The sequence below is a fragment of the Trichechus manatus genome, unplaced genomic scaffold (genome assembly GCF_000243295.1).
Source record: "Trichechus manatus latirostris isolate Lorelei unplaced genomic scaffold, TriManLat1.0 scaffold00134, whole genome shotgun sequence".
NCBI classification, from domain to species: Eukaryota; Metazoa; Chordata; class Mammalia; order Sirenia; family Trichechidae; genus Trichechus; species Trichechus manatus.
The window spans coordinates 2,339,221-2,354,529 of record NW_004444070.1 but is presented as its reverse complement, the minus strand read 5'-3'; the positions used below and the strand labels follow the sequence as shown (position 1 = coordinate 2,354,529).

Genomic DNA, 15,309 nt, shown 5'->3' with positions numbered 1-15,309 from the left:
GTAGCAGTAAGCTGCTTCAGAGGGCCACTGTGGAGATCTGCCATCCTGTGAACAAAATCTAAAATGTTGAGTATGGTTTTGTGGTCTTTTTGGAATTGCTGAGTGGCGTCGCACGGGAGCAGACGGCTCCTGATCAGCAGGGTAGCTCATGTGCTCACACTGCCCGTGGCCTCTGTTTGCAGGAATGCCGAGACATCCTTCCTGCTTGTCCTGTCCTACCTGCATGTGCACACGGCCCTCTTCTCCTCCAAGGACTTCACCGGCAAGAGTCAGCATGGCGCCTACGGGGACGCCGCCGAGGAGATGGACTGGAGTGTCGGTGCGTATGTGTGAAGAGTGTGTGTCTGGACAGTGGCTGAGTGGCGTTGTCCTCTGATCCTCATTGTTGTTGGTCGTTGTTGACAAGTCAGCTCATGGGTGTAGATGAATAGGCGTTGATGGCGGAGATGCGTCAGCAGAAATGCCTCTCCCTTCTTGTCTGGCTACCTCAGTGGGGCGCCTTTCATATTTGTGGCCCCTCGGAACGTCATTCCGCGCCTCATCTGGTGCCCCCTTGTTCTTGCAGCCAGGGTCAAGTGTCCCCCTGTGCCCTCCCTCACTGCTCCTCTGAGTCAGCTCCGACTCACGGCTACCTCACACACAACAGAAGGAAGCGTTGCCCGCTCCTGTGCCATCTTCGTGATGGTCGCTATGTCCGAGTCCATGGTTGAGGTCATTGTGCCAGTTCATCTCCTGGAGGGTTTCCCTTCGCTGTCACTGACCCTCAACCCAACATGGTGTCCTTCTCCAGCGCCTGGGCTTTCCTGATGACGTGTCCAAAGTCAGCAAGACGAAGTCTCACCATATTTGCTTCTAGGGAGTACTCTGGGTGTCGTTTTATCGGTTTGGAAATGGTTCCGAAATCTTCAGAGACATTGATAAAAAGAAAAATTCCAAAAGCACCTAATAGCAGGTCAAAACATAGGACAAACCAACGTGCAGAGTTTCTTTAAGTTAATATTTTAATACGTTATTGTTGCCGTCGAGTCAGCTCTGACTCATGGCAACTCCATACACAACAGAACAAAATGTCGCCCAGCCCCGCACCATCTTTACAGTCCTCCGTATGTTTGAGTCCATTGATGTGGCAGCTACTGTGTCAATCCATCTCATGGAGGGGTTCTTTGTTTTCATTCCTTTAATCTGAGTGTCTATAGATTTCTTCCTATGTCCCAGATTATCCCTTATAGTCACAAAATATTAAAAACAAAAAGTTAACCTAGCAGAGATTAATTCTGAAATGTAAAAACCCGAAAACCAAACCCGTTGCCATCAGGTTGGTTCCAGCTCATGGTGACCCCATGTGTTACAGAGTAGAACTGTGCTCCATAGGGTTTTTAGGGTGAAGAAAGCAGTCTTTCAGTTCAACCACTCAGGGGTGGGTTAAACCCTGGAACTGTGATGCCGCTGTGCAATTGGAGGGGTGGTCGGCCGACTTGAATAATTACAGTTGCTTCCTGTTGAGTGCCCGCCGCGTGCCTGGTCCTAGACTTCAGGAGCAGTAATTCAGGCAGCAGGAACCATGATCATCAATCCCATTCTAACGGTGAGGAAGGTGAGGCTTGGAGAAGGCTAAGTACTTCCCCTCCGGTTACAGAATTGATCGGGGCTGAGCAGGAATTCCAAGGCAGGCGTCCCGGCCAGAGCCTGGAGACCCCGCTATCTCATTCCCCTGGTTTCCGCGTGGTGACGATGGCTGGCTCACAGCGGGGGAGGGTAAGCGGCACCTCACAGCGCAAGAGCTAGTTCATTCATTAATGACAGCATTGCACGCTGACCCTGTACCTAACTGTTTCGGGGGATGCAGTGATGATAAGCCACCACCCATCTGTCTGTCTGTCTGTTGTACGGCAGTGGCTTGCATGTTGCTGTGATGCTGGAAGCTATGCCACTGGTATTTCAAACACCAGCAGGATCACCCGTGGTGGACAGGTTTCAGCAGAGCCTCTAGACTAATAGACTAGGAAGAAAGGCCTGGCAATCTACTTCTGAAAATTAGCCAATGAAAACCCTATGGATCGCATCAGAATGTTGTCTGATACAGAGCTGGAAGATGAGCCCCCTAGGTGGGAAGGCATTCAAAATACACGGTGGCTGTAGCAATAATCTCAAACATCCCAACAATCATGAAGACAGCACACGACCGGGCAATGTTTGCTTCTGTTGTGTGTGGGGTCACAGTGAGTCAGAGCCGGAGCCGCGGCAGCTATAGCAGCGATAACGGATGACGATGAGAACCTGGGTTACGGGTTACTCGAGCATTTAAGAGTTTTCCACAAGACCTTTTAATAACAGCGAGCTGAAAGTGAGGCGTGGCTCAAGCAAGGTGCAGATAAACGACTCGGGCAGTTGGAAGGGGACGGCGTGGGTGAATATAACCAAGGGGCATTTCATGGCACCTGTCACATGCACAGTGGTATCCTTTGGGCCACTGCAGTGCCATTTCAAAATCTGATTTCCAGCCCCAGTTCATCGTGAAGCGGTGGAGTGTCGGGGAGGAACAAAGGCTTAAAATCACATTGTTTTCAAATGTGCACCAAGTTATTATTATTATTTTGCATGTGTCACTGTGGCTGTGTCTCTTTCTTTGGAAATGGAAGGTCGTTTATCAGAGACCTGTTAATGCGGAGGCGTAGAGCAGGCAGGTGGGAAGGGGCGGAGGTGGTTACCACCAGCGGTTTTCTGGCTTTCTTATCTGACCCAGCACCATCGCAGCAACCATCCTGGCGACAGTTTATTTGGTGGCATTTGCATGCAATAAGCGTTTATTGGGAGCCTTGTGCCATTAATAGAACTGCATGAAGGAATCATAAATCAGCTCCAGCTTGGGAATTAGACCTGCAAGTTCTGTGTCTTACGGCGAGAAGTGCAAGCCGAGAACAATAAGGTGAATGTCAAACGTACTGAAACCATGCTCTGGAAAACCTTCGCGTTATAAAATAATCATTCCTGCGACAGCAAAGGGTTGAGACCAGTTGGGATTCTTTCTTCTGAACCAAAAATGTGAGCCTTTCTCTTTAGGCGGAAGACAGAGCAGACATCGTACCGGGGGTTACAGATTTCCTCCTGGGAGCTTGGCTTCCAGCTGCTTGGGCTGCGTAACATGGCGCCCCCTATTGGCGGTATCTGACCAGGCTGTCCTCAGTTTCTCCTCTCTTCCCCACCCAGGGGTGCTGGTTGGAGTCCCTGAGTGTTGCAAACTGGGTGTTGTACTCGGAAGCACCTCGAAAGAAAGGCCTGGTGATTTACTTCTGAAAAGTCAGCCACTGAGAGCCCATGGAGCACAGTTCTACTCTGACACACACGGGGGGACGCCATGAGTCAGGATGGCCTCCTCCGTGACGACTGGTTTTCCTGAGGAGTGCTGGGCAGTGCTTCTTCTGTGGGTGCAAGCATGGACTGGAGAACCAGGAGGAAAAATAAGGGGCTGGGGGTTTTACGAAGGCTGAGCTGGGAGATGCTACAGAATGAATTCCTCCTTTCCATTCCAACATGAACAAAGTAGTAACAGCCACAGGTGAAACCCTTCTTGGGGGATGGAGAATGAATTGGAGGATTTCATGACCAAGAATCGGGATAGTGACATGAACCTCAAGAAAAGTTTGAAAAATGGGGCTCTTTAGATATAAGCCACTCAAATAGACCTGGTGGCACAACGGTTAAGCACTCGGCTGCTAAACACAAGGTTGGAGGTTTGAACCCACCCAGTGGCTCCACAGAAGAAAAGACCTGGCGATCTGCTCCTGTAAAGATTACAGCCTTGGAAACCCTATGGGCCAGTTCTACTGTGTCCTGTTGGGTCGCTATGGGATGAAATCCACTCGACGGCACCCAATAACAACAACAAACGTCAAGTATGCAATGTAATTCTAATAGGGTTTTCCTGACTGGCTAAGCTCCTGTTGAATTGCTCATTTAAAAATGTATTATCTCCAGGACTAGGAAAGCAGCTAGCATAACATAAGCCAAGCTGCGGTGCTAGGAACACAGTGAGGAATGAGGCTAAGGTGCTTTTCTCTTACCTGTGTAGACAATGGCCCAATAATAGGAGCAGGTAAGATTACCTTGCAAGAATGTTTTAGGCAGTTGAGCAACTTGTGACCCACAATTTATCTTCATCTACCTCCGGGATAAAAGCTGAGAATTCAGCGTTTGTGCTGCTCCTTCTCCAACACTGACAGCGTGAGCTGTGAAAAAGCCAGGCCCGTTTTCTCTGACATCCTTTTGTTCCATACCGAATGCAGTTTAAATCATAAGGCTGTATCTTTCCCTTGGGATTCAAATATCAATTTCCTATCTTGAATTTTCAAGCATTCCTATTTTTGATAAATGGGACCTTCTCTGAAAAGTGAAAATAAGCTGCTGACTTCTGGTGCATACTGAGCGTGGGAGGCCAGGTGGGATGTTCAGAGGAAGGGCGGAAAAGGAAGGACTTCCAAAGACGTCATAAGAGCAGCCAGAGGCAGAGAATAAAGGCTAAGAGAAGTAGGGTCATGGAGTTCAAGGATGAAGAGCATTGCGAAGAAGGAGGATCAGTGTTTCAAAATTGTCAGGTAATGAATGGGGAGGGAAGGACTCAAAGGCACAAGCGGATTTAACAACTCTTGTTAGTTGCCATTGAGTCAGCTCTGACTCATAGCAACCCTGTGTATAATAGAATGAAACACTGCCCGGTCCTGTCCATCTTCATGATCGTTGGTATGTTTGAGCCCATTGTTGAAACCACCATGTCAGTCCATCTCGTTGAGGGTCTTCCTCTTTTTCGATGACCCTCTACTTTACCAAGCACGATATCCTTCTCCAGGAACTGGTCTCTCCTGATAACATGTCCAAAGTAAGTGAGACAAAGTCTCACCATCTTCACTTCCAAGGAGAAGTTTATCTTGGGTCTATTATAGGCTTGAACTGCTCTAATTTAGTGATTTCCAACAGTGGGACACGGATGCTTGGAGTGGGAGTCGGGAGAGCCTCAAATTATATAAATCATCCTCGTTTCTAAGGAACATTCTGGCTGTTCTTCCTCCAAGACAGATTGGTTCATTCTTCTGGCATCCCTGGTGTATTCAGTATTCTTCACCAACACCACAATTTGAATGCGTGAATTCTTCTTCCTTCTTCCTTATTCATTGTCCAGCTTTCGCTTGCGTATGAGGAGATTGAAAATACCATGGCTTGGGTCAGGCAGACCTTGGTCACTGTTAACAACTATAAACTGTAGGATTGCAGTGGATTGAGGAGTGAGCAGTATGTGAAGAGTTGGGAGTTCTAAAGCTAGATATTCCTTTCAAGAATGGAGGAAACTGGGCCAAGGGAAGTGTCTGTGTTCATCTCTGCTCGGAGACCAGGAGTTGGGTGTAGGCATCAGTATGTGGAATTATGTACTTGGCAGCCCAATGCAAAAACAGAGAGGAGGGTCACTGAATTGATTGAGGTTGGGGCTTGACGGGAGTGTCACAAAATTCAACAGGGTAGCAGAGTTTGGGCCATGTAATGGTTAATTTTATGTGTCAACTTGGCTAGGTTTTGGTTCCCAGTGGTTTGGCCAATTGCTAGACTAGTTACTGTTCCATAATGTAATCCAATGTAATGTAATGTAATTACTTTCCATAATATAATCTAATGGAATGCAGTCACTCAGTCAGTTGAAAGGGTGCGTTCTCCCTGCAGATTGTAAGTAGCTATTTTGGCAGAACTCTCTCTGTCTCTACCCTGAACTCTTCCCATCACCTGAACTATATCGATCTTGGGATGCAAGCTTGCAGAAGTCTCTAGCCTGCTGCCTGACCTATGGATTTTGGACTTGCTAGCCCTTCACGATCCCGTGAGCCAATCCCTTGAAGTAAATCGCTCCTTCCTCCCCACACCCATGTGTATCTATATCTATATATGTATATACACCCCTGGGGGATAGAAACAGTTAAGCATTCGACTACTAGCTGAAAGGCTGGCATTTGGAACCCACCCAGAGGCACCTTGGAGGACAGGCCTGGCAATCTGCTTCCAAAAAGTCACAGCCTTGAAAACCCTGTGGATTGGTTCTACTCTATACAGGGGGTTGCCATGAATCGCAAAGGACTCAATGGCAGCTAACAACAACAACTATATACGCATATATATATATACACACATGTACATATAAATGGGAGCCCTGGTTGCCCAGTGGTTAAGAGCTTAGCTGCTAACCAAAAGATCAGCAGTTCGAATCCACCAGCCACTCCTTGGTAACCCTCTGGGGCAGTTCTACTCTGTCCTGTAGGGTCGCTATGATTTGGAATCGGCTTGACAACAACAGCAATTTTTTTTTTTTTAAATACATAAAACCACCAATCCAAATCCACTGCTGTCAAGTCAATTCCGACTCATAGCGACCCTATAGGGCAGAGTAGAGCTGCCCCATACAGTTTCCAAGGAGCGCCTGGTGGATTCAAACTGCCGACCTTTTTGGTTAGCAGCTGTAGCTCTTAACCACTACGCCACCAGGGTTTCCTTTTTATGCATAGATACATATATATGTATGTATATAGGTAGATAGATAGATATGTATAACTCACTGCTGTCAAGTCCATTCCAACTCCTGACAACCCCCCAGCCTTTCTGTTATAGCTGAGAGCAAACCATTTGTGCCACTCAGGGATCTACATATCTGTGTATCTCTCTCTCTGCCTTTCTATCTCTCTAGCTAGCTAGCCATCCATCCATCTCTCCATGCATCCATCCATCCACCTATGTCTCTATCTATCTGTCTGTCTATGTCTGTCCATCCATCCATCCATCTCTATCTCCCTATCTTTATCTGTCTATCTATTTATCCATCTATCTTAAGACAAGGGATTAGCCAGACAATGACTGAAGTGGCAGACTATGGGAGGGGCATGAGGAAAGAATGGAGCTTCTGGCTAGAGATGGCCAAATGAAATAGGAGAGAAGGAGTTCCAGGCTGGGAGAGGCAAATGTTTACATTCCAGAGGTGGGTGGTTTCTGGGTGTTCACAGGTCCATGGCATACCTATAGGATGATGAAGGAAGAACTGGAAGTCCAGTTCCTGGTGTTGAGGAAGAGACTGTTCTGGATTGAACTGTGTCCCCCAAAATATGTGTTGGAATTCTAACTTCTATACCTGTGGATGTAATCTAATCTAATGTGTTGTAATCACGTTCCATAATGCATTTTAATGCAGCATAGTCAGTCCGTCAGTTGAGGTCATACCAGTGTAGGATGGGTCCTAAACCTAATCACTTCTGAATTGTAAAAATAACAGATTAGACACAGAGACACATACAGGGTAAGACAGACACCATGTGAGGATTGTCTATAAGCCAAGGAAACAAGGAACACCCAGTGCTACCACCAAGGAAGGAGTCAACAAGGCCAAGACCCTGATTGGGACTTTTAGCCTCCAGAACCGTGAGAAAATACATTTCTGTTCTTTAAAGCCACCCACATGTGGTATTTCTGTCACAGCAGCACTAGGAAGGGAAAGCAGAGACCAGGAACTGAGGATCCAGGCTGTTCGGCTGGTGCCTTCACTGTGGCGGGGCACACCCCAAGCATGCCAGACTTGGCTGTCCTGTGCTGGCTGATTGGTTCATTCGCTCTGCTGGCTAGGCAGCAAGAGAGGGTGGCTGATGGTTTACTTTACAGGGAGGAATATGGAGCCATTGTGAAGCACAGGTACATTAACCGAGCCTCTGGTTTTATCCAACAAACACTTGAGATTGAGGCTTGAGAATTATTTCAGTGGTGGGTCACCAGCCAAAGTAACAGGTTTTTTTGTTTTTTTTTAATTGTACTTTAGATGAAGGTTTACAGAACAAATAGTTTCTCATGAAACAGTACACACATTGTTTTATGACAATGGTTGACAACCCCACAACGTGTCAACACTGTCTTTTCTTGACCTTGAGTTCCCTATTACCAGCTTTCCTGTCCCCCCCCCCACCCCCCCTTCTAGTCCTTTTCTCTGGACTGTTGTGCCCCATTAGTCTCATTTTGTTTTATGGGGCTGTCTAATCTTTAGCGGAAGGGTGAACCTTGGGAGTGACTTCATTACTCAGCTAAAAGGGTATCCAGGGGCCATACTCTTCGGTTTCTCCAGTCTTTGTCGGGCCAGTAAGTCTGGTCTTTTTTTGTTTTTTAGAATTTGTTCTACATCCTTCTTCAACTCTGTCCAGAACCCTCGATTGTGATCCCGGTCAGAGCAGTCAATGGTGGTAGCTGGGCACCATCGAGCTGTACTGGTCTCAGTCTGGTGGAGACTGTGGTAGCTGTGGGCCGTTAGTCCTTTGGACTAATCTTTTCCTTGTATCCTGTTCTCTTCATTCTCCCTTGCTCCCGAAGGGTTGAGACCAGTGGAGTATCTTAGATGGCCGCTCACAGGCTTTTAAGACCCCAGACAGTAGTCACCAAGGTAGAATGTAGAACATTGTCTTTATAAACTGTATTATGCCAATTGAGTTAGATGTTCCCCAAGACCATGGTTCTCACAGCCCTCCGCCCAGCAATTTAGTCCCTCAGGGAGTCTGGAAGTGTGTATGGAGCTTCCATGACCTTTCTTTGTACAGGTTGTGCTGGCTTCCCCAGTACAGAGTAACAGGTTTTGATCAGGTTTAGGGGAGGCAGGGATGTGGTGTCTGTGCACTCAAGCATTCTGACTTCCATCTCTGTGAGCACAGCTCCACCTCTTAGCTCAGTGACATGGCGGCAGGATTGAGAGGTAAATGCTGATAGCGCAACTCTTTGTCACTTCTCATGGTGGATATGCTAGGGATACACTTTGGGTCCATGGGAAATGGGACATGGAAGCACTTTGTCATCAAACTCGGAAGCTTCTGAGGAAGAGCAAGCATATGCCCAGTCTCTGGGCTTGCTGCTGGAGTAAAGGCTGGATGTGGTGTCAATTCCTCAGTGTGGTTTCGGCTTGCCTTTTTTTTTTTTTTTAAAGCGTGTGCCTTAGAGCTTCAATAACAATAAATACAGAAGGCCATGTGGCACTTGGCTCCAGATTAGACAGAATGATGGAAGAGAACAGGAACCCCAGAAGCAGAGACTCACGTGAATTTAAAGGTGGCATTTCAAAGCAGAGGGCTAAGAATAGATTGCCTACTAATTGGCAAGAGGATCATTAACTTTTCGGGGAGAGAGAAAAGTTAACTCTCTAGCGCCTGGCATTTTGTTAAGTGTTTTGCACGCACTTAATAGATACAGCGATGGTGAGGATGATGGTGAGGATGAAGGTGATAATGATGGAGAAAATGATGATGAAGATGATCATGGTGCTGCTGCTGCTGCTGATGAAGATGGTGGTGATGATGAAGATGATAATGATGGAGAAAATGATGATGAGCTTGGTGCTGATGATGATGAAGATGATAATGGTGGAGAAAATGATGAAGATGATCATGGTGCTGATGATGAGGATGATGGTGATGATGAAGATGATAGTGATGGAGAAAATGATGATGATCATGGTGCTGATGATGATGAAGATGATGGTGATGATGAAGACGATGATGGAGAAAATGATCATGGTGCTGCTGCTGATGAAGATGATGGTGATGATGAAGATGATAATGATGGAGAAAATGATGATGATCATGGTGCTGATGATGATGAATATGATGGTGATGATGAAGATGATAGTGATGGAGAAAATGATGATCATGGTGCTGATGATGATGAAGATGATGGTGATGATGAAGATGATAGTGATGGAGAAAATGATGAAGATGATCATGGTGCTGATGATGATGAGGATGATGGTGATGATGATGGAGAAAATGATGAAGACGATCATGGTGCTGATGATGATGAGGATGATGGTGATGATGAAGATGATAATGATGGAGAAGATGATGATCATGGTGCTGATGATGATTAAGATGATGGTGATGATGAAGATGATAGTGATGGAGAAAATGATGATGAAGATGATCATGGTGCTGCTGATGATGATGACAGTGAAGATGATGGTGATAATGAAGATGATAATGATGGAGAAAATGATGATCATGGTGCTGATGATGATGAAGATGATGGTGATGATGAAGATGATAGTGATGGAGAAAATGATGATGAAGATGATCACGGGCTGATGATGATGATAAAGAAGAACATGATAGCGGACAAAATGATTTTGAAGATACGATGAAGATAAAGAACATGATGATGGTGAACAAACTAAGATGATGATAGTGGAGAAAAATATGAAGAGAAAGAGGGTGAGACAGGAGGAGAAGATCTGATGAGGAAAAAGATAATCGTGGTAAAGACACAGGTGATAATGATGACAGTTAATACGGAGAAGTCAGTTTTACAAGGACACAGAGTTGAGAAGACTAACATAACTTGCCCAAAGTCATGGAGCTAACATAGGAGATAGGATTTTCATCTGGTTCTGTCTTGCATACTGTGCTCTGCTGTTATTCCCCATACCTTCAAGTAATGCCTCAGGCAGATTAAACCTGGAATATTGACCTACAAAGGAATGTAAGAAAATATACTGGGAAATACGTATCTGGTATATAGTTGAGCAAAGGTCTTTCTAAGCATAAAAGCAAAGGAAGAAGTCAGAATGAAAAAGATTGCTAAATTTGATTGTAAAATTTAAAATTTTCATATATTAAAAAACATAAAAGACTGACAAGAAAACCAGTTAGAAATATGTGAACCCTCTATGTAAGATGAAAACAAAATACCTGGTATATAGAAACAGCTCGTGCAAAGCAGATGCTAAAAGGATAAATACCAAGAAAAGTAAATTGGTTGTACAAATTTACTGTATCAGTTCATTACTCATTTGACATCAACGGGCACTATGGTTTCTAAAAAGAAATTGCTAATATGATGAGTGAAGGACAGCAACTCTTTTTTAGAAATTACATTATATCATATTATGTTGTGTGCAGTGGGGTCCATTCCGACTCATAGCGACTCGATACAACACCGTAGAACAGCCCTGCAGGGTTTCCAAGCCTGGAGCAGATCACCAGGTTTTTCTCCCTTGGCTCCTCTAGGTATTTTCCAACTGCTCATCTTTCAGTTAGCCGTGGAATGCTTAACCACTGTGCCACTTGTTGTTGTTAGGTGCTATCGAGTCAGTTCCAACCCATAGAGACCTAGGGCTACTTATATCACATTATATTGTTGGTGTGTTGTTAGGTGCTGAGTCAGTTCCAACTCATAATGACCCCACGGCCAACTGTGTCAATCCATCTCACTGAGGGTCTTCCTCTTTTTCACTGACCCTGTACTTTACCAAGCATGATGTCCTTCGCCAGGGACTGGTCTCCTGATAACATGTCCAAAGTACGTGAGACATAGTTTTGCCATCCTTGCTTCTGAGAAGCGTTCTGGCTGTACTTCTTCCAAGACAGATGTGTTTGCTCTTCTGGAAGTCCATGGTGTATTCGATATTCTTTGCCATTACCATAATTCAGAGGCATCGATTCTTCTTCTGTCTTCCTTAATCATTGTCCAGCTTTTGCATGCATATGAAGCAATTGAAAATACTATGGTCAGGCACAACTTAGTCCTCAAAGTGACATGTTTTCTTTTTAAACACTTTAAAGATGTCTTTTGAAGCAGATTTGCCCAGTGCAATACGTTGTTTGATATCTTGACTGCTGCTTCCATAGGCATTGATTGGGGATCCAAGTTAAATGAAATATTTGACAACTTCAGTATTTTCTCCATTTATCATGACATTGCTTATTGGTCTAGCTGTAAGGATTTTTGTTTTCTTTATGTTCAGGTGTCATCCATACTGAAGGCCATAGTCTTTGATTTTCATCAGTAAGTGCTTCAAGTCCTCTTTACTTTCAGCAAACAAAGTTGTAGCATCTGTATATTGCAGGTTGTTAATAAGTCTTCCTCCAATATTGATGCTGCTTTCTTCTTCATATAGTCTAGTTTCTAGGATTATTTGCTCGGCATACAGATTGAGTAAGTACGGTGAAAGGATACAACCCTGATGCACACCTTTTCTGACTTTAAACCACATGGTATCTCCTTGTTCTGTCTGAACAACTGCCTCTTGATCTATGTACAGGTTCCTCATGAGCACAAGTAAGTGTTCTGGAATTCCCATTCTTTGCAATGCTATCCATAATTTGTTATGATCCACACAGTCAAATGCCTTTGTATAGTCAATAAAATGCAGGTAAACATCTTTCTGGTATTCTCTGCTTTCAGCCAAGATCCATCTGACATCAGCAGTGATGTCCCTTGTTCCATGTCCTCTTCTGAATCCGGCTTGAATTTCTGGCATTTCCCTGTCATTATACTGCTTCAACTGTTTTTGAATGATCTTCAGCAAAATTTTACTTGAGTGTGATATTAATGACATTGTTTGATAATTTCTGCATTCTGTTGGATCACCTTTCTTTGAAATGGGCACATATATGGATCTCTTCCAGTCAGTTGGCCACGTAGCTGTCTTCCATATTTCTTGACATAGACAAGGGAGCATGTCCAGCGTTGCATCTGTTTGTTGAAACATCTCAGTTGGTATTCCGTCAATTCCTGGAGCGTTGTCTTTTGCCAGTGCCTCCTATGTAGCTTGGACTTCTTCCTTCAGTACCATTGGTTCTTGATCATATGCAACCTCCTGAAATAGTTGAATGTTGACCAGTTCTTTCTGGTAACAGTGTGTCTGTGTATTCCATCCATGTTCTTTTGATGCTGCCTGTGTCGTTCATGATTTTGCTCATTAAAAAAAAAAAAAGAAAACACTCGTTGCTCTTGACTCGATTCTGACTGCTTCCGTAAAGATTACAGCCTTGGTCTTTCAAAATTCTATCATACGATCTCTGGAGTCATTTCTGTCACCAACACCATGTTTTCCACCTACAGATCCTTCTTTGTTTCTAACTTTTACATTCCATTCACCAGGAATTATCAATGCATCTTGATTGCATGTTTGATCAATTTCAGAATGCAGAAGTTGGTAAAAGTCTTCAATTTCTTCATCTTTGGCATTAGTGGTTGGTGCAGAAATTTGAATAATAGTCATATTAAGTGGTCTTCCTTGTAAGTGTATTGATATTATGCTGTCACTGACAGCGTTGTACTGTAGGATAGATCTTGAAATGTTCTTTTTGACGATGGATGCAACACCATTCCTCTTCAATTTGTCATTTCTGGCAGAGTAGACCGTATGATTGTCTTATGGTCTACACTCTGTTGAGTCCTAATTAAATCTGATATTTTTCCTTTTTCATTTTCTTTTTTAAACAATAATAAAATTGTTGCCATTTAACAAGTGGAGTCAAGGCGTTTTTTAAGCCCCAAAACGCCTTGGATGACGTAATGGAGAAGCTGTGGCAGCAGAATTGTTCCATGAGTTTGCCTCTGCTTTTGATACCCCCATGATTTTAGCTTATAAAAAGTATTTTAAGTATTCACCCAGCACTTTTTCTTTTTTAAATTTTGGTGAAAGTATACACAGGCAAAGATACACCATTTCAACAATTTCTTCCTGTACAATTGAGTGACATTGATTACACTCTTCAAGTCGTGCAGCCATTTTCGCTACCCTTTTCCAAACTGTTCTACTGCCATGATCTTAAACTCACTGCCCCCTAAGCTTCCCATCCAGCCTTTCCAGTTGCTGGTGTCAATTTGATCTCGTACAGATAATTCTTTAAAAGAGCACAGTGCTCAAGGCAGACGTACTTTACTAATTATGATAAACTGTGTTTTGATTCAAAGAAGTTGACGGGATAGTTTGGGTTTAAGGTTTAAAGTTTACAAGATTTTATTTCTAAATCCCAAGGCATCTATGAAACAATTATCAAAACTCAACTCAAGCAACAAATTGGATTTTGCTTTCACATCCATGTTTTCCCTCATTGAAAATTCTCTTTTCAAAAGACTTTAAGGTGAGTGTGTGTGTGTGTGTGTGTTTACACATGGTACTTTTGCATTGAATTTCTCTCCAACTGCATCGTAGATAACACATTTAAAAAGTGCATGCGTTTATAAAATCGGCTAAATTTGCTCACTTCAGTGTGATGCACATTCCCCAAAGTGAAAACTACAGCTTAAAAATGTAGGAAATTCACTGGTTTAGCCCAGACTATCGAATCTTGGCTGTCTGTTTGGGGTGGTAGCTTAGCTCTGGATCCAATAAAATATGACCTCAAGTCTTACCTTTGTGATCAGTTGTTGCTGAGACAGTCATAAAATAGAGCAGGGAGACAGTATCAGACACTGTCTTCCCACGGACTTTTGACGGGGGCTGGGATGAAGCCACCCCTGTCTAATGAACAAGTTATTTATTCAAGCAGATCTCGACAGGAGAGAAATGGAACCGTTTCCATTACAGACCACCGTTTGCCTGACTGTAGGGCACGTAATGAGGTTTTGAGTCTCCAGGAAAACATCAAGGAAGAGATGACACTCAAAAATTGCTGAGCGATGACCAGCGCAGATGCACCTTTGCAGAGTTCTCTTGTCCGTGCTGGTCCACATTGTATAATAAGGGGACAGGGTAAGCATCATCTCACCACAGACCCGTGTGTGTCAGAGTAGAACTCGGTGGCTGAGTTTTCAGAAGTACTTTCCGAAAAGCCAGGCTTTTCTTCCGAGGGGCCTCTGGGAAGCTTCATTAGTAGTATCAGTATTATTAGTGAAGCAGGTGGTAATGACGTGAAAACAGGACCAAGTCCGCGGTGTCCATGTCAAAGCCAAAGGCAACCAACAACACCAACGAAGTCTTTTAAGGGTGTGTGAATGCTGTTGGTTGTATTAAATTTGTCTGCCTGTCTTCTTAGCTCCTTGGCCTTTGACATGACCATGCAGACTTTGTCCTGTTCTCATGCCACCACCACCTACTTCGTTGATGATAGTGGGACTAACTCAGAAGAAAAGCCTGGTGATCTGCTTCTGAAAACTCTGTGGAGCAGTTCACCTCTGTACACATGAGGTTGCCGTGAGTCAGAATCGACTCAAAGGCAACTCACAACAGCAGCAGTGATAACCATAGTCATTTTTACTTACTCTGTGCAAGGAATTATCCATTAATCATAATCCTCATGGCAGTTCTCTGGAGTGGTGGTGGCGGTTTTTGGTTGCTATCAAGTGGGCTCCAACTCATGACAACCTTTTGTATAACAGAACAAAACCTTTCTCGGTCCTGTGCCATCTTCATGATTGCTGGCTTGTGTTATGGATTGAATTGTGTTCCCCTAAAAATGTGTGTCAACTTGGCTAGGCCATGGTTCCCAGTAGATGGAGTGAGTTGTCCACCATTTTGTGATCTGATATAATCAC

General features: G+C 44.2%; 1 protein-coding gene across 1 annotated transcript in view; it reads left to right on the top strand.

The window, feature by feature from the left end:
• The window catches only part of STS (steroid sulfatase), a 154,160-nt gene that overhangs the window by 84,914 nt on the left and 53,937 nt on the right, over positions 1 to 15,309 (top strand). The window contains exon 7 of the mRNA XM_023739424.1: positions 183 to 319. Within this exon, the coding sequence (XP_023595192.1) occupies positions 183 to 319 (137 nt within the window). The remainder of the gene's footprint in view (positions 1 to 182; positions 320 to 15,309) is intronic.